Source organism: Micromesistius poutassou (genome assembly GCF_964030765.1).
Source record: "Micromesistius poutassou genome assembly, chromosome: 5".
In the NCBI taxonomy this organism is placed as follows: Eukaryota; Metazoa; Chordata; class Actinopteri; order Gadiformes; family Gadidae; genus Micromesistius; species Micromesistius poutassou.
In genome coordinates this window covers 14,310,503-14,330,291 of record NC_140275.1, presented here as the reverse complement: position 1 = coordinate 14,330,291, position 19,789 = coordinate 14,310,503, and the positions used below count along the sequence as shown (strand labels likewise).

The 19,789-nt window shown below is 41.2% G+C and overlaps 3 protein-coding genes across 3 annotated transcripts; 1 reads left to right on the top strand and 2 right to left on the bottom strand.

Annotated features, from left to right (window-relative positions):
• Positions 1–578: 578 nt before the first annotated feature.
• Positions 579–5,436, bottom strand: il12b2 (interleukin 12B 2; the record flags this gene model as incomplete). The annotated part of the gene is made up of 7 exons (XM_084468176.1): positions 579–749; positions 3,436–3,546; positions 3,657–3,805; positions 4,042–4,232; positions 4,406–4,508; positions 4,930–5,166; positions 5,334–5,436. The coding sequence occupies 7 exons, from the start codon at positions 5,434–5,436 to the stop codon at positions 579–581; spliced, it is 1,065 nt and encodes a 354-aa protein (XP_084324302.1).
• A 1,708-nt stretch (positions 5,437–7,144) lies between these two features.
• Positions 7,145–9,810, bottom strand: LOC311343808 (transcription factor BTF3-like). The gene is made up of 6 exons (XM_084468772.1): positions 9,761–9,810; positions 8,945–9,013; positions 8,744–8,857; positions 8,432–8,633; positions 8,061–8,120; positions 7,145–7,480 (listed from the first exon to the last, which is right to left on the bottom strand). Exons 2-6 carry the CDS (start codon positions 9,011–9,013, stop codon positions 7,434–7,436), a joined length of 492 nt encoding a protein of 163 aa, XP_084324898.1. The 5' UTR covers positions 9,761–9,810; the 3' UTR covers positions 7,145–7,433.
• A 599-nt stretch (positions 9,811–10,409) lies between these two features.
• Positions 10,410–14,577, top strand: utp15 (UTP15 small subunit processome component). The gene is made up of 12 exons (XM_084468043.1): positions 10,410–10,566; positions 10,878–11,011; positions 11,132–11,224; positions 11,322–11,506; positions 11,705–11,883; positions 12,160–12,285; positions 12,411–12,546; positions 12,639–12,723; positions 13,024–13,176; positions 13,318–13,419; positions 13,541–13,674; positions 13,905–14,577. The coding sequence occupies exons 2-12, from the start codon at positions 10,922–10,924 to the stop codon at positions 14,203–14,205; spliced, it is 1,584 nt and encodes a 527-aa protein (XP_084324169.1). The 5' UTR covers positions 10,410–10,566; positions 10,878–10,921; the 3' UTR covers positions 14,206–14,577.
• Positions 14,578–19,789: the final 5,212 nt, after the last annotated feature.

Genomic DNA, 19,789 nt, shown 5'->3' with positions numbered 1-19,789 from the left:
ATTAATCAATGTAGTTTAATAAATGAAACAATGCATTTTTATGAAAAACTTTCCCAGAATACTTGAATTGAAGTCGGCTCTGATATTGTAGGGGGAACCGGTTTGATATTACGGGGTGGCGTTAGTGTGTGGCGTTTGTCGAATTTTCAAAGAAGGCGCGGAGGGACAGGAAAGTTCACCCATAGACATGACAGTAGTATATTCATGTATGTCCGCGAGTAGTACGCCCCACCGTACTCTACGGGAGTCTGGTTTCAACAGCAGTTCTCGCGCCCAGACACCGAAGTACGACGGGAACTGCCTTAAACAATAATAACACGCAACCAACACAGGGCTTATCCAAACACCCTAAACATCTTGGTGGTGGTGCCCGATTTCCCCCTACTCCACTTTCACCTAGGTGTGTAGGCCTACACTATAACTGATAACTAACAACCACCTAATGTCAGTACCGCAAAGGACACAGGAGGGCGCGGGAAGGTCCAACTTGTGGTCTGAACCCTCCCAGGATCCTTTGCGGCACCCGGGACCGGCGTCCACGGCCACAGTCGCCACACCCAAAACCCAGCCCTGGGTGTTCAGGGGACCGGCACTGATGAGTAGGTTGCCTGGGACCCCGCCAGGGGCTGCGCAGCGGTTGCGTAGCCAGCTTCCCTCTGGGACACTACACCTACGGACCGAGGATGGATGAGAGCTCCGAGCTGCCCCTTCCCCTTGCATTCCTCACGCAGCTTCAGCTGCCGACACCGCTGCGGGTCGAGGTTGACCGAGGTTGAACAACGTCGCCCGACGTTGTGGCTGCGCAGCAGGGCCGACCTCGAGCCGCAACAGTGTCGGCAGCTGAGGCCGATTGGAGGTGGTCCCCGACCACACCCTGAGGGCTAGGGCTGACTCTGGGGTTTGGCAGAGGAGGGCCCATGCCGCCCGCTGCAGGAGACGGTTGGCCCAACCAGGGAGAAACACTGCGCCGCAATGGGGCCGCCTCCGGCAAGGGCCAAGGCACGGGCCCCCTGAACACTCGGGGCTGTGCGATGGGTGTTGGGGTCGGCGGGACGCCTGACCCTAAGGTGGGGGCTATGGGGTGACCAGGGGCGTGGACGCTGGTTCCGAGTGCCGCAAAGGATCCTGGGAAGAGTCTAACTTTCATTAGCTAGACCTTTCAGCGCCCTCCTAGGTCCTTAGCAGCAGAGTCAATAGCTGTGTTCGAAATCGTTCCCTATTCCCTCACTCACTATTCCCTACATAGTGTTTATGATATAGTGAACTATATAGGGAATGAACAAACGAGAATTCGGACACTACGCTGAATTTCTGAACGTCATTTGCGTCAGTAAATGCGCCCGCATTGCATTTTGGTATACGGGAGTAACATGTAGGAAACATCGTATGTTCACTCAAATTTGGGGTATTTTATAGTGCACTATAGTGAATGAAATTAACCACTGAGAATTCGAACAGCACTACAAAATGGCGAGCACCCTATATAGTGCACTATATCCGTGATAGGGAACGATTTCGAACACGGCTTATGTGTGGGGTTAAATACACCACCACCTGGGCATACCCCAACGGGTATGCCCAACTCTCGCAGTCGTGCGGTGTATGGGGCGCGAGAGTTGTATAACCGCTTAACCTGTGCACCCGTCCGTCCTTCCTGCCCGCCGGAATATATAATATAGGCCTATATATATAATGTATACAGTCTACTGTACTTCTGGTCTGAGTCTATGAGATAACCACGCCCCACTAATTTGAATATTACAAATGAAAACCGATAGAGCTGGGAAATAAAGTCCCCTGAAACAAATAAATGTTCAAACATGAAATGAAAGTCCCCTGATATAAAGGAATGTGGAATTATGAAATAAAATAAACAAAAAGAAAAACACCGGGGCGTTCATCTTTTAACATATCTTTTAACAAATCTATTGATGTTCGGGCAGCATACAAACTCAGTAACCTTTATCAATATCACATACAGACAAACAGCGTTTCGCTTTATGAATAAACTCGATTTCACTTCTCAGCCGATTCTCTGCTCCATTGCAGGCTGTCATGGTCTTTTGAAAAACAATAATTACTCATTGCCTCATTTAGTGACAGGGTTTAATTCATAGACATATTTATTTAATATTGACTTTAATGGCATTCCACATTACGCAGATGGGATAATAAAAAGTAGAAATGTACATGGAATAAACGTTTTACATGATAAAAATACATAATGGACAGAATTAATGAATACACAGCATTCGTTTTCTACACAAAAGAAAGGCATCATATGATACCTAAGTAGGCTTTGACTCTGGGATTTAACCCAGTACCTTTCAGCTACGAGTCAAACACGCCCATTCAGAGGGAAAATAAAAGCAAATTGTGCACCAGTGGATGATCCTAGTGTCTTTTTGGCTTGCACCTGTTTTTAGAATTAATCTTCCTTGGTGTCCCTGGTTTCCTTACCTGCCATGAAGAAAACAAGAAATACATATTAGAAGTGAGTTCAGATTAAGACACAGTTAAAATGAGAAATTATCATATTTAAGCTATTTTGCAGAAACCAGGGGTCCTTCCCTTATGTGGTTGCTTATGCTCTTAGGCACTAAAGAGCAAAACGACAGATTTGTGAGTTTTAACTTTGCTTTGGTTCCATTGGTTCGAGTGTTGTTGTACCAAGCCATTCTGACCACTATTTGCCATCATTTCTGCTGTGCCAAACCATGAAGACAAATATGTGCCACAATGTGGAAGGTTGATAATCACAAGACTATATTTAGTTGATATTTGTGTTATTCTCAAGATCAATACTGTTCTTAAAAATATATACAGGAGTAATAAGGGGAGGAGACCCTAATGGATATTGAGAGCGTTAAATTTTAAATTACTTTAACAGTATAATTTCTGCTACTGAATTGTACTGGACTGGAGTAACGCCATTTTACATAAAAACAATCTTTCAATTTATTGTCAATAAATATCATCTCCTTATCTTCCGCATCATAGCAACAGCTAAGTTGCCACTGATCTTTCTCAGTCGCCTGGGTAAAGCAACTGCTACCTAACTTTTATCACAGGAGAGCCAGGAAAAAAATATGACCATGAGTGAACAAGCAACATATATACGAATAAACAAACTTTTAATTGAAAATGCTGGAGTCAAATACATAGAAATACAAACACATTTAAGCACAGAGAGAAGACAGAGCCAGAAGAAATGTATATTTTGTGTTCCATTATAAATAAATAAATAAACCAATAATCCATAAATAAATGTAATCAAATAAGTTAAATGATATTTCATTTTGACGCCACAAGACACAATCATTTGCACTTTATGATTAAAGAAAAGCATAGCATGTCAACGTATGTGTGCAGAGAAGTTTAAGCTTGAAAGGAAAGAGAATATAGGACACAACAGGGTGAGAATTAAAGGTTTACATTTGTCCATGGAGTCCAACTACTCCAGTGTGAGAGCCCCAGGGAGTCTCTGGACCGAACTCTGAGCTTGCTAATCTCCCTCGGTATCAGATGAAATTTTGAGGATGTCTTCTGAAATGAGAGATTAAACACAATTTAAAACCTTGAGAGAGAAAGGCTTGTGTCCAAATGTTTGTTAGTGTGTATGAGGTTTTTGTTAAATGTTCTCTGTGTTACTTTACCTCGCCATTGTGTCTGGACACATATTCGATCTCATGCTCCAATTTGAAGTAACTATGTGGTGTGGACCAGCTGAACGCTGGTTCTATGCTCACATTCAGTTGATGACCCACTTCCTGACATTGGACTATCCGGGGACTCTCTGGTTTAACTGTAGAGAAATTAAGAGAAAGCATAAGAAAACAAGTCAGAAAAACTAATAAATACCAAAAACTCACCATATGTATCATTCTTTAAATACTAAAATATATTTTTTACACATTAGACCTTCATTACACGTTTCTTATTATCATAAATCTATCATCATTACATACTGCAGTTTGTTTTTATGTTTAGCCTGTACTGCCAACCCCTTCCCCTGGATCTCCTGAATGGAGTCTGACTTACTAATGTCCCTGAGATAGAATCTCTTGGTGGTTCTGTGGAACATGTACTCCACCATGGCCTCAGCGGTGACGTCTATCATTGTGGTTTCCTCCATGTACGGTGTGAGGGAATGGGACAGCTCAAACTGGAACCCTTGTCCAGGGAGCTGACTGGAGCTGGTGACCCACGAGCAGTTCTTTCTACCTTCAGAACTAGATGGGTCAAACGCAGAGGACAATTGCTAATTTTCATATACAAATACGAAGACTGTCTGATCTATACTTATGCCTGAGCTGTTTTATCATGATGGGAATTTGGATTTTAAAAATATATAATCATTGTAATATTGCTTTTGAATATGGTTTGATTTGTTGAATGTACTGACCAGTCCTTGCCCACACCGAGTCGTATGTCGGTATAATAAGTACTCTTCCAGTGGCAGTTGAAGTCACAGTTATACGATTTTGCTGAGCAGCTTAACATAGAATCTGGCAAAATGACAGAAAATGAGAATTAAAGATAGCCTCATATCATAGCTATCACAGACAGCTGCACTTCTCGTTGTTTGAACTGCTATTTCTATATCTGATGAAGCACCCCGATTAGCAATCACTCAATGATGTACAGGTATGTAATTTATGTATCTGTGCCCATAAATAAGAGATATTATGTTCTTCAAATTTTGATCTGCTTCCACTGGACTGTTCTACCAGCAATGCATGTGGACTTGAAATAAAAATGAACAAATTGATCTAATCGGTCAGGAGTGTGGTCATTGGCTACCTACTAGTGACAACTGTATTTTTGTATGAGAAAACATTTAAAAAATCCAAGAAAAGAGATTGTAAAATACATGATTATAACTGTGAAGCTCCAGAATGACATGACAGTACAAAATAAAAATCTTACCAGAAGGACTCTCCTCTACATCAAGGACCAGATGGGCAGACCACAACTTTGTTTCTCCACTCCAGCAGCTGTATTCCCCCAAATCTGGTGTGCCCTCATAGTTCACCATCAGACTTCTCCCATGCCCCAACTGGACCCCTTGGACCTCTCCATGTTGTATGAACGTCCAGGTAACGTCCCCGGGAGTCGCTGAATCACAGGTCAGTGTAACCGGATGTGGTGCTTCAGTCACGACCACTACACACACACACACACACACACACACACACACACACACACACACACACACACACACACACACACACACACACACACAATCAGACATGTAATATTCATGTGTAGATATATTCTTAAGAATAAATGATAGATCACAAACACACACATGTTTGAGAGGGAATGAGTACCGGCATTGTCTGGAAAAGAGGTGAGTCCATGGGCTTCCTGCAGGAAGGTCCACAGGACAACAAATTTCCAAGATAACAGAGGTGTCTGAAGCATAAGAGACATCGCATTTTCACAAAAGATGATAGAAAAACTATCATCAGTGTTTGACTAGTCAAATGTGCAAAGTTCACATGATATATCTGTCTATAAATGTAACATATATACAACAAATTGAAAAGGTGTGAAGCAAGTTAAGTGAGAAATAGAAACAATACTTAATGCCATTATCATATACTACATAGCTTATGGTGTTTCCTTACCATTTTAACTCAGTCCAACTTAAGAGGTGCTCTTGCTTAAATAATTTGATGGTGGATGTTCTTTTATATCATTGGCCAAAGGTGGAAACATTTTGAACAAGCAATGTTTGTGGGCAGAGAGAGGAACTCAGTGGGTGGATGGACGTGTGACAACACTGCATAATTAGTTTGGTAGTGTCCAATCGAAACCAGAATGTAAACATCATTTGGAAATAACCTATATAACCTAACCCAATAAAAAAGTGACCATTTGGTAGTGTCTAATTAAAACCAGAATGTAAACATTAACTTGAAAGAAAAGGTTAATAATAAAGTGACATAGTTAAGTCTTTAAATGTTTCATATAAAATATTGCATCTATTCAAATTCAAGCCAATGATTACATAAGAGGGAGACATTGCACACTGAATCTATTCCTAGAAGTCTGCTTTCAGAGTTTCTGTGGGGCGATACTCTCGTTTCCTCAATGTTGATTTGAATTTTTCTCTGTAAGGTTTTTCTTACTAAAAATGTTGTGAGAAAGGGTGGTAAAGCTTGACCCAATGTTTTGAATAAAGAGCAGAGAAAAATATTTTTGCATATTTAAAAGGCTTAAATTCGTATAGAAACCTAATTCCTTATTTCTGTTCTACAGGACATTCCCTGACCAAATTTCCCCTCATCTAAAACTGACTACTGAGCATTTAATATTCTAAATGAAAAATGAATTGATATAATGGCTCAAACATACCTGATGTGTAAATTGTAAAAAAAAATACAGTATAATAATGCAATGTATATAATAAAAATAAAATTGCTATAACGCCTAAAACCTAAGGATGTCAATGGTGACTGACCCACTGATTGTCAACCTTTCCAAAATTTGTTTTTGTTAAAACTTACTACGAAATACTTAATATTTGACATGAAAAAACGAATTGACACATAATGGCTCAAACATACCTGATATGTCAATTGTAAAAATAACTACAGTATAATAATAAAATGAATATAATAACAATAAAATTCCTAGAATGCTAGGCCTAAAACCTAAAGATCTAAATGTGACTGACCTAGTGAATGACTCAATGTCAATCTTTCCACGTTACTTTCTGTTCCCCAAAGTAACCGCTGTGATGCTGTTAAGCATTCATCATAGTCATATTATAGAAGGGGTCATGAATGGAGTGAAACAAAGAGTATGATCATCTCAGCTGACATTAGTCATACTCTGCACCTAGCCGTAACGTCAATGTTTTCATGCAAAGGGAACCGGATATTTTCTTCCACCTTTGACGGATTTGCATACATGGCACTATAAAAAGATGTACCATTTTGGCCTATAATGGAATGATGTGTCAAGAATTTAAGATTGACATTTATGATAGCATTGAAAATCCTTGACACCGTCACAATTTCTATCCCTGGTTGTTTGTCCTAAATGTAGGACTCAATGCCATGCCTGTTAACACCATCACATGTCCATACAAGCAGTTTAGTTTACTTCCCAAAAATGTCCAACCAACTAGTGATAGAACTTAAATCTTTATTACATGGTGATAAACACATTGGTGTCAGCATCACAGCCAGAAGGGAAAGAACAATGGTCTGCACATTCAGTTCACCGATTCATTTACAGGGACAACATAAGGCAAATCAGACATTGATATACGTTAAAGGTTGTCATAAAAAGGGTCTATTTCGCTTATTTTTGCCCAATTGTTCTTGTTAAACGCCAAGAGCAACTTGCCCCTGTTGCCCATAAGCAAAAGCTAAAACATTGTCAAATGGAGTCTTGAAAAAGTTGGTGGTATTTCCTCCTTAGTTGGCCTCGTTCTTTGATGCTTCATCGAAGTTCTCGACAAGATCTGAAATGGAAAGATAAACATATAGTTAATGTAATTTAAATGGAGGGCTCAGGAATTCTGAAAATGATTTAGCTAGATAGAAATGGGTGAGTGCAATCTGAATGCAATCCAATTAATAGAGCTTTACAATAACTCCATTCAATCAGTACATATTATGGTTTGAACTAGAGATGTTCCCATACCATTTTTTCCTTCCCGATACCTGAATTTGAGTATCAGCCGATACCGAGTATATACATAGTAGCATTGTAACTAATAGCCCTTGTTCTTATTGAAGGGGAATTTACGATACTGCGGAACAACTAGTTTAAAGCCAGTGTTTAATTTTATCAGCGAGACTGAAACACTATGATCCCCGCATTCCCCCACGATCCCCCTATTCCGCAGCACGCCATTAGGCCTACAGATTAGAAAATACTTTAATAAAATGACAACATAACCTAATGCAGGTACTATTGTGAGGTCATGTTAATCAAGGTAGATTGTCCTTTGTTCCACTAATAACCAAACTAAGCTTGTTACTTAGAAATAATATTCAAATGAATAAAATAGCTGAAAAGTGATTTGTGGTTGTACATACCCGGAACATCATCATCCTCTTCCTCCTCCTCAACAGTAACCATGGGGGCCTTGTCTCCTGCTATAATAAGGGATATAATGCATTTTAAGTCATCAAACAATGATCCAATCTCCACAATTTAAAAGGATAGGATAGGCAAATCTGAGAATCCGGAGTAAACTAGATTATCCTGCCAAGAAAAAAAAAACCACTCCAAATCGCATTGGATGCACTTGTTCCAGGCCGGCGGAATGGAATGGTAAGACCCTTTGATTTATAAATTGCTAAATATATTCTCAATCTAAATATTGTCATATTTAGATTGAAAAACGACAAATATGACAAAAAAGCTTCCTAAATAATTTGCCTCAATACAATTAAATCTTCTTTACCAGGCTTAGGCAGGGTCTCCGCTAATCTCCTCAAGCTGGTTAGACTGTCAGCCCCGAGCTGGTTCAGAATTCCTGGAAGCATCTCTGTGAGCTGCTTGTTCTCCGCATGCCCTGTGATGGTGAATGTGTTGGCAGCCAGAGAGGCCTGCACCTTGGGGTTGTTAAAGTGGATCACGGTGCCCTGGTTTGTGAACATGTTGACCTATAGTGACACAAGAAAGGACAGAACCTTGTCAGGCCTACACAACACATAACCGGAACTCAATGCCACCAAAATTCTGCATTATTTTCTTAAAACATATGCTGCTGTACCTCTTCAATGCCAGAAATGTTGTTGACTCCAAGTTTCTTTAGGGAAAACTGAAGTTTTTTGTCATCGGCTGAAGCCGTTCTGTGAACCACCTTCTTCTTTCTGCGGGCTGACCCCTGTAAAAATCAACGCCTCAACATTAAAAAAAAACACTTATTTCGGAGAGACCAACCAAGACATACACCTTTAATCGTTGCACTTACCTTGCCGCCTATGCGGACTTGCGCCTGCAGTTTGGCGAGCTTCTCCTGGTTCATTATAAACTCCTTCATCTAAAGAAAAAACACAAGATAGGTCCAAGTAAGGTATTCCATAATGTAACTTGGTGAAAGACAGCAGCTTTAGTGATCTAAATTAAAATAGCCTCAGATGAAAATATCACCTCCCTTTCAAAATGAATCAAATATAGAAAGTCAGCGTTAGTTCAATATTAGGCAAGAAATGGGTTGCTGGTATAATCGTCCAAATACCCTGTTCCGAATAAATGCCATATTATGGAGATAAAGTATCACAACTGATGTAACAGAAATTAAATGAAGCTAAATAGTAGAAAATAGAATGTAAAAATGTTGGGCGCAGCTGCTCCAACCACTAAAATAGTAGCACACCTGTTTGAGGTCCCCCGTTTAGTTGAACTGTCTGGAGGAAACATGTATATTGGGGGCAGGGCAGGCCATTATGTTGTAATTGTGATGGCCTCTCTTTATACAGGACAACAAATGCCGTGTTTCACTAGAAACTCAATTCCACCCTTCGTCACTTTTTAGTTTGTATGGGGAGGCGAGCAATTTAATCTGTTGTTCAATTTAGCTCTCACATCTATTCAACTGATCTTAGCAACTGAGCTAACTGGAAAGCTAGCATCGGGCCTCAGCCCATTTGATCCCGACTACAAGCACTTGAGTTTGTTTCCTACCACTTTGAGACATACAAGGCAATGCAAAATAGTTAACTTATCATCACACGCAGAAGTTATGTACCCGATGAAACGTGTAAAGTCCATATAACTCTAAACTAACCTGGGAGTATGTAAACACGCGGGTCCCACTGTCGGCGGAAACTGGAAGAAAGGATGAACGGAGGAAGTGACGCAGATAGGTACAGTTTGCGCCAGAGCTACGGCTTGCACTTTTTTTTTTTGCCTGCCTAGTAGAGATTTTATGAGACTTTTTCAACACGCGTTTGCTAGAAATTTGTATCTGGGAATGTACACTGTCGAATGTCTGCCTTTCCATTAAGAAAATATATTATTAATCTATATTTATATATATAAAAAAGTACAACAAAGAAGGTCCACATCATTGATACCTTTACCATCTGTGTAGGGATTATGTTTGTATTTATTCTAAAAATGTAACATTAATTTACAAACACGCTAAGAACATCTGGGTGTAATATTGAATATTCTTTCTTAATGCCCGTTCACCTGCCGATTACCAAGGCCTACAATTTATGAAGGCGTTTTTGTAATACTCGCCATTGACAAAGAGACATTGCAGTTAAATGTTTGATTTTGGTCAATGTATGGAATCCTTGAATTATTGCATTTGTATTCTCCAAATGTGTCTTTTATTATTTTGCAACAGTATTCTGTAGCCTTGAACTGTACTGTCGATGTCAACCGACGCAGTGACCAATAAAGTTGGAAACGGAAGTGTTTACGATACCAACATGGCTGCCTCCCGTGTATCCCAACGTGATAATAAATGGTGACAAAATATTACAATGAGTAACTTAATGTGATCATTAAATTCATCGTCAAACCTTCCTGATTACTTTAAAACGTGGTACGACGAAATTTGCAGTTACGGGATTCATTTGTAAGGTAAGCAGCACCCGTAGTTTTAAATCGTGCGTATTTTCAGTGAACACGCTGGCTCGATGTAGTGGTCGATACTTTTAAATCACACTTTCTCGTACGACATTTGCATATAAAGTGTTCACTGTATGCTTAATATACTAATGTTTATGTGTTCAGTACGACCCAATTATTTACGTCTGGGAATCAAAAGGTTGTGTTTTGTCATTACTGTTAACTAACGTTGTCCGGATGCTAGCATGCTAACATGTTTGGCAAGCCGCTTGATTCGATTTATAACGAATCGAGTTTTTTTGTTTTTCTTTTGGCTGAACTAGGCACATACCTCTGTTCTCCATTCATTTCACTACGGGATCAAGAAATGGCCTCATTCAAACCTACACGAATCCAGGTGTATCCCAAGTTAGGAGAGAAAGTCACACAGGACACTCTGTACTGGAAAAACTACAAGGTAAGCTTATTGATATATATTATTTTACCTTGGGCAAGACCTGTCGATTTTAGGATAAGCGTTCCATAAATACTATACTTGCTGATTCTTAACCGTTCGATCTGATTGCTTATCTGACAGGCTCCGGTGCAGATAAAAGAGTTTGGAGCCATCACAAGTATAGACTTCTCCCCTTTAGCGCCACACACCTATGCTGTGACAGCTTCCACGAGGGTATGTGAACTTCTATTTTGTTCTTTCCGTCAAGTTCTGTTTGAGTTGTTGTGACAGTTGTTTAACATTTATTTTATATTATACACTTTATCAACAGGTTCACATATATGGACCATTCTCTCAAGAGCCAGTGAAGACTTTTACACGATTTAAAGATACCGCGTACAGTGGCAGGTTCCGATCAGATGGCCAGTTGCTTGTGGCAGGATGTGAGGACTCAGCAGTTCGACTGTTCGATGTCAGTGGCAGGGTGGCCATCAGAATGTTCAAAGGACATACAAAGTGAGTTGACAAACATCAAAGGAACTGGAAGAGTGTCACTATTTAATAATACTATAACCCTCAAAGTCAGTAAAAATACATTTTTGCAGTACAGAATAATTATGTCTTAACTAATTATGCATTCCAGCTGTCAAATAGAAATATTGCATGCTGCATGTTTTTAATTGTAAAATTGTTTTTGTGTTGTTCAATTTGCAGGGCTGTACATGTAGCAGACTTCACCTCGCATGGCTATCAGATCCTGACAGGGTCCGATGACTATACATGTCGGCTTTGGGATATCCCCAACTCTGCTGAACTGACCTCTTACAAAGAACATACAGATTACATCCGCTGTGGAATTACAAGCAAACTCAACAGAGATCTTTTCTTTACTGGTAAGATTCTGTGTAAAAAACATTTTTGTTTTTCTTCTATTTTCTACAGGTTATAGTTTGTAGCCAAATTGATGCATACAGAAAAAATCCACCAGTTCAGTGCAATTCTGATAATCTTGGGATCAGTTTTGACTATTTTTATATTGTAAAGCACCATTATTGACTTGGCCTGCCTAATGATCAGTTACAGTCCTAAAATCCAAATTAGATTGAGGATGGTTGTTGTCACTTGTGTGCGAAAGACCAATGATTAATTTTGTTTTTCTCATCCTCAAGGTTCATATGACCACACTCTTAAACTGTTTGATGCAAGGGTTGACAAGAGTGTGATGAACATGGACCACGGCCAGCCTGTGGAAAGTCTTCTTCTTTATCCTTCAGAAGGACTCCTGGTCTCTGCAGGTACCAAGTGTGCTTGAATGTGCTTCCTCTGTCAGCCTTACTTCCTTCTTTGTCCATCTACATCATGCTGTCCTCCCCAATCACAACAACCTCACTGATGCCTTGTCTCTTTTTATCTATTTAAGGGGGCCGATATGTGAAGGTGTGGGACCTTCTGAAAGGAGGTCAGCCCCTCGTTTCTCTAAAGAACCACCATAAAACCGTCACCAGTTTGTGTCTTGGCAGCAATGGGCAGAGATTGCTGTCCGCCTCTTTGGACAGGTGTGTTTTGGAGAGGTTTCTATACAATGTCAAATTCCTAAAGTAAGTGTTTAATGTGAAACGTCAAAAAACAACTTTCTCGTCCTTTCTAGACACGTGAAGGTGTACAGTACGACAAACTACAAGGTCGTCCACAACTTCGACTACGCCGCGTCTATCCTGAGTTTGGGCTTGGCTGTAAGAATCAAACTACCCTTCTGAGCATGCAAATCCAACTGCAATGAAATTAGAGCTAGGGATGTAGTATACATAAACCATGGTTATGTGGCTTACTGGCTTGCTATCCTTCACTCCTCAGTTATACTTCACTTTAAACCTTAAACTATTCCTAATATCCTTGTTATCCAATCGTATTATCTGGGTTAACATTGCATTGACATACAGATATTTATATATTACACTTGAATAGAATGCTGAGCCTAGAAAATCTGTATACAAATGCAATGTGTTTATTAATGTGAATATTTGTATTTTCAGCCAGACGATGAGTCCATCGTCGTGGGGATGACCAATGGCATTCTGAGTATCAAACACAAGAGGACCCCTGAAGATTCAAAGGGTGCAGTTCAGCAGAAGCGCCAGCCAGCATATCGCATTTTTGTTAAGGGGAAAAATTATGTTCCTAAACAGGTGAGGATCTTCCAGAATCAAATTACCTTTCTTTTCTTTTCCTTTTTTTACCTTTTCCCTATCAAATTCACATTTCTCTTTAACCATTACTTCATCACTTGGTTCCACCTTCCAGTATTCTCACATGTGTCTTATCTACAGGATGATTACTTGGTCAGTAAGCCAGTGAGGCAACATTTGGCAAAGTATGACAAACTGCTCAGGAAGTTCAATGTGTCCAAGGCATTGGATGCAGCCATGGAGGTAAGCACTGTATTCATTTTTGTTCTTGGAACAAATGGATCCTATGTTCATTTACTATTTTCAACCTCCTTGTATACACTGATGCCATGGTCTAAATCTATTCTCCTTGTCCATTATGAAGCAATGGTCAAGATTAAGAAAATCTGAGATCCCAATGGCTGTGATCAAGGAGCTGGAGAGAAGAGGAACCCTTAAGAACGCTCTGGCAGGACGGGACGAAAAGGAGCTCTGCCAGTTGCTGAGCTTTGTCATAGTGTAAGACAATTCAAATATTTCCCAATGTTTCCCCAAAAAAGAGTCTCCCATTTTTTGCGAGACTTAATTAGGTTCAATATTGAAGCCAATCTGATCCACAGTTTTGGTATTGGAGGATTCAAGTGTGGTGCTTAATACTTTTAGGATTCAGCCAATGCGACCATCTTTTGGAAGCTGACTGTTTGTGATTAATGGGTTTTGGTTCATATTCTTCCTTTTCCCCACTCTAGGAACTTGGTCGACACCAGGTTCACTGCCATCCTCACCACGATGGCAGAGATGCTCCTGGACATCTATCAGTCCACTGTCGGCATGTCGTCCCTGGTGGACAGACAACTGCTGCGTCTTCAGGAGCTGCTGGACAAGGAGACCGAGTACCAGCAGGAGCTCATGGAGGTGCTGGGAATGTTGGACGTGCTGTTTGCCTCCGCCCACCCCAGGAAGGAGGTGACCCTCCCCAGTGACGGGGCCAATGGTCTGGCTCAGGGAGGCGCAGGGATCCCGCATCGGCCAGAAATACAGGCGTCATGAGGAGGATGTTGGACAAAGGCTCTGGAATACCTAATCAGGACATCAGTCTGGCAGAGAATTAAATAAATGGAGAGAAGCTTAATGATGTGATAGAACATGCCATGGACATCAACTACATAAAACATTTCCATACAGTTTATTAGTGACGTTTTAACTCAAAACCTATGGAGCCACATTGGTCAACAAAGGGCATGTTTTCTTAATGTATGCATACATTTATGTATAAGCCATTTCTGGATGTATGGTATTGAGTTTGATTTTTATGGAAACTAAATGTCTAAGTTTCCATTGTAAATGTTTAGTATGATATCGATTTGCAGATATCTACCTTGTATTTTGATATATTCCAAAGTTTTTGTAAGAAGATGGGATTAAAACTATGTAATATGTATGACGTGATGCGTGTTTGTGTGTGCGATCGTTGTCCATTTACCATTTATTCTTCCATGCGTTTCTTTAGCTCACTGCCATGTCCACTAGAGATCGCTGTAGTCTGAAAATCCATAACTACTTTGAGATAGGCTTTCATTGTTTATCACTCGGAACGAAATGGTATTTGATCTCGGCGGCAGAAGTTCATCTTGAAGTCGCCAGTGGACCAGATTGAACGCAGCTCTGACGTACAGTAGCTAACCGATAGCTGCAGGATATTTTACGGGCTAAGCATTTCTACGTTATTTGAATTCCAACCATGTTATGCTAAAAATAAGGTAAGCCTGTATATTCAACATTTTGTGTTATTGTGTGTAGTATTAGGAAAATCATCGTATTAGTTGACGAGCATTTTGTGGAAAAACAAAAGCAACAGGTATATTGGTAACTTCCAAGTTGATTGAAAGCACAGGGGACGAATTTCATTTGAGATTACATTTTCAATTTTATCAATAGGGACGTTATCTCATCTTGGTGTTTTGTCCATTTGTTAAAGTTGTTTAATTTACTTAATGAACAGACAGCTGGTTCCGTGGAACAATATCCCCAGCCGATCCTCCTTTATCAGCCTTGAGGATCACTGGTTATGTTTATAAAGATTGAGGTCCTGTCCGGTTTATGAACTGACCCCTTATAAACAGGTGGACAGAAGAGTTGTCTTGGTTAAATGTGAATTCAAACTATTTTTACTACTGCACGCGCATGTGCTTAATTGCAACTTTGATTGGATATCTTCCCCTGATAAAGTCCTGGTCCGATCGTGATAGTGCGCTCTCTACAACCATACAAATCAAACGAATAAATCACTATGTTATGACTTTGTTCTTGCTGTTTCTTTCATTGTAAAGATGGAGCTGAGCAGACGAAAAGTTCCTCTTTATGTAAGTATCTTATTACATTGTTTCTGTATATAGGCTATCACTTTACGATCTATTTTGATAATTGCAAATACTTAAATGTCCTTATCTACTCAGTTCAGATTTAATCTAACGGATATCGGATTTCTGTTCAGGTGGACTGGGTCAAAAAAGAGCCTGTCGATCCTAATAATGTTGAGATGAGATGTAGCTGGATTAGTAGGCCTAATGTTCAATGGTTTGCAAAATATAATGTTTTCAATCAGTGCACAAATGTCGAATTTAGACATTTGCAAATATTTCCAGTCAATAATTAACCGTTTCCTTTAATCCCAAGGTGATAATTGAAAGAAACTCATATTTATCATTATTGTTTGTTGTATTACATTTTGTAATTGTGTTATCTCAAATAGTTTTGCCTAAGCTCTTTACAAACGTTTAGCATTCAATTGTTAAAGGTTGGAGCAAATATTGTGTTTCACACATTTCTCAGAGAACATTTCTCTGGAGAAAACTCGATATGCAGATAAGTATCAACTCCATATGTGTGGGTTTAGTAGAGGGAAAACACTGCATGAGAATACCAAGAGGTTAACAGAAAATGCAGAGAAAATATTATCTCTGTCTCTGCAATTTAGGGCTATATTGTAGATTATGTTTTGCACAGCTTCACATACACTATAGCCTATGTATCAAAAATAATGATTGTACAAGACATGACAATATAATGCATCACATAATTAGATAATCAATTATAAAGAGGTTTCTTTTTAATTGTTTTATACAGACATCATGGGTTTATTTATCCACCTCACCCTTTTTTGGGTCATCGCTTCATTGGTGGGTGTTACTATAAAAGGTTTAGCATCAAAGGTAATCTTTTAAATGGAAAATAATCAGCATCCTAAGTTATCATCCTGTACATCTGACATGGCCTACTGTATGGATTTGGAAACAAAGTCTGGACCAATCTTCTCTTTATTCTTATCATCTTCCGCTATCTCCTCACCTTGAATCTAAGATCAGCCCTCAGCGTTCTCCAGTGTCAGGATCCCGGGAGATCTTCCCAGTATTCAACACTAACATTCCTGTTGTTATTGAGAGGGTTGTCTTATTGTGGCTCCCCAAGTCCTGCTGCCAGGAGCTTTGGTGTACACTAACGATGAGACTTACTTTTTTCTCTCCTTCCTCTCCTACTACCTCTTTTCCTCTTAACCCTGGGGTTTTCCCACAGGGCCAGGCGAAGGTGTTTGCATTGCTGGAGGGTCTAGATGCAATGCCTGGAGATGTGGAGGTCTACATTGTTCTGGAAGGGTCCACCTTGCTCCACTTCATCAAAGCTCTGAGCGATGTCATGCTCTGTTTTATAGTGCCTGGTATGTTTGCATGTGTTTGTTTTCCCTGTTAGTCTTTTCTTTTAATGTGTCATTTTCCAGTAGTAGTTTATTACGGCTAATATAAGGATAAAACCCCACCATTGTCCTAACTCTCGCCGTCACTGACTTTCTGTCTGCACTCACCACTTGGAATTTACAAGCTACGATAAAAAAAGGAAAAGGAAAAATAACATTCTTCAGCCATTATTTTTGTTCACAGTCAGTGTGTTTTATACCTTCATGTCTTGCTAAATGAGGGTGAGTTAAGTATTTACACACACACACACACACACACACACACACACACACACACACACACACACACACACACACACACACACACACACACACACACACACACACATATTTGGGTCTGAGATCTGTTAGGGGACAGACTCTTATCAGTTTCCTCTCAGAAGGGAAACTCTTAGAGCCCCATAAACAACATGACAACACTCAGCCTGTCTGGAGGCTGAACAGAACAGACCACTTTACATTGGAGAGTTGTGTGCTGTGGAACCGGGTATTCATAAAGAATTTTAGATAACATTAAGGGACTGTTCATGTGTTTTGGCTTGCTATTTGTTCCGATACATATTACTGCATATTCTTTGTAAACACAATACATTTATCTGCATTTATTATCCAGAGTAAGGGGTAGAGAAGGGATCCCTTTTTGCCTTTGATTTGGTGTGACGTTTTGTTTTTGTGCAGGACACAACCTGGCTGAGGTGGTGTCTGTCCAGGCGTACCTGTGCTCTGAAACCACACCCCTCACCTGGCTGGGAGGAGCTACTCTTGAGTACGTCCAAGATGACGCTCAGGTATGTAGTGATCGCACGCACGCACGCACGCACGCACACACACACACACACACACACACACACACACACACACACACACACACACACACACACACACACACACACACACACACACACACACACACACACAATGAGTCCATATAATTGTGCATTACCATCAGGACCTGGCAGAGCACCTGGTGACCCACGGGCATCGACTGAGCTCCATGGATCACCAGGAGCTGAGCAGTATCTTCAGCCTGGGCCAGAGGAGCTGCCGCTGGGCTATGGATCAGTTGGTTACCCTGGCCATGGCCAACCTGGACATCCCTCAGAGCTGGAATGTTCTGGGCAGCCCCTGCGAAGAGGGTGAGATCTCAACAGATCATTTTAGCTTTTTTAGCTATTGCACTGAAACGATTTCAGTAGAGAACATTGGCTGTCTCTTACCCAGCTGGATCACGTTGTGTCATTGGTAATCAAACATCAGGCCCCAGCAGGGTGGAGTGGAGCAGCACTGGGGCATGATGGAGGTGGGCTGAACAGAGGTACATTTCCACAGGCTTCTCTGCAACCTAATTTCTCCTGCAGCATCGGAAACTTGGACCCAACACCATTCCCCGGACGGTGAACTTTTCAACTCCCTCCCCCTGATGTCTCCTCTTCTCCTGGCCAGAGCTCTTTCCTCCTTGACTACATTTCTTTTGTTTTTTTCCACTGCGCTCGCTGGGCTGCGATCGGAAGTGGCTGCGGTCACGTGTGTGCCTCTCTTACATTTGTCACTGCCAATTAACCCGAGTGTAATGTGGTTAATAATGCTTCTCCATCTGGAAGATACCCAGGGTTGGAGGAGGGAGCTAAACAAGTGTGTGTGTGTGTGTGTGTGTGTGTGTGTGTGTGTGTGTGTGTGTGTGTGTGTGTGTGTGTGTGTGTGTGTGTGTGTTCATATGAACTTTTGTGTGCTGATTATTAAGATGCCTTTTGGTTTGGTTTCATTGAGTGGGTGTGCTGGACAAAAAAAAGGGAATGACAAATCCGATTTGGTGTTAATATTGTTGTGGCAGTCTGTTACATCTCAACGTCTCCTCATGAATGGCAGCAGCTAAGTCATCTAATTGAATAACATTGTCAGTGACATCACTCTGCTGTCTCTGCTGATTGATATGGCTGTGGTCAACTTGAATACAGTATTTGCTCTTTGTAAAGTGATGAGCATCCATACTATTCTTCTGATAACATGTTTATAAACCAGAGATCCTTCTTGTCCTAATTTTTGTTAATTATTTACCTACATTTAGAGGTTAATGGTTTGCTATTATTTTAAGGCTTTTAGTGAGTTTGCAGTGGATCATTGGAGCAGAGGTATCCAGTGCAAAGAGCAAAACAGGGACGAGAGCGGATGGATTGGAACGGAATCTGCCACGTGGTGATGTTGGTTATCGTTCGACAGTATCATAAAAAAGTTGTTAACAAGACTTCTTCTCTTCCTCCTCCTCCTTCCCCCTGCCCCTCCTCCTCTTTCTCTTCCTCGACTCTCCTTCTATTTCTTCTCTCCCTCTCTTCCTCCTTCTCTCCTCCACCTTTCTTTCTCCACCTCCTCCTCCATCCCCCAACTCACTGTTCTTACCCCAATCCTCACCCAACCTCCTCTGCCTCTCCCTTCCCCCTTCTCCCCCCCTCCTCCCTTCTCCATCCCTCCTCATCCTCATTCCCCTCCTCCTCATTCTCCCCCCTCCTCCTCTTCTGTACCCCTCCTTCAAGCCACCCCCCTATCTCCATCCCCTCCTCCCTCCTCATCCTCCTTCCCTTCCTCTCCTCGTTCTCCCCCTTCCTCCTCTCCTGCACCCCTCCTCCACCCCCGACCCCCCCTTCTCCAACCCCTCCTCCCTCCCTTCCATCTCCTCCTCCTTCTCCCCCTTCGTCCGCTCCTGCATCCCTCCCCCTTTCTCATCCACCCCCCCCCCCCACCAGTGTACAGTCCCAGAGAGTCCCCTCTACACCTGGCAGTGCGTTGGGGCCTGGTTCGGCTGGCAGAGTTCCTGCTGTGTCAGCCGGGGGGGCTCATGGCAGTTCTTCTTCCCAATGAGGATGGCGTCACGCCGCTGCAGCTCGCACA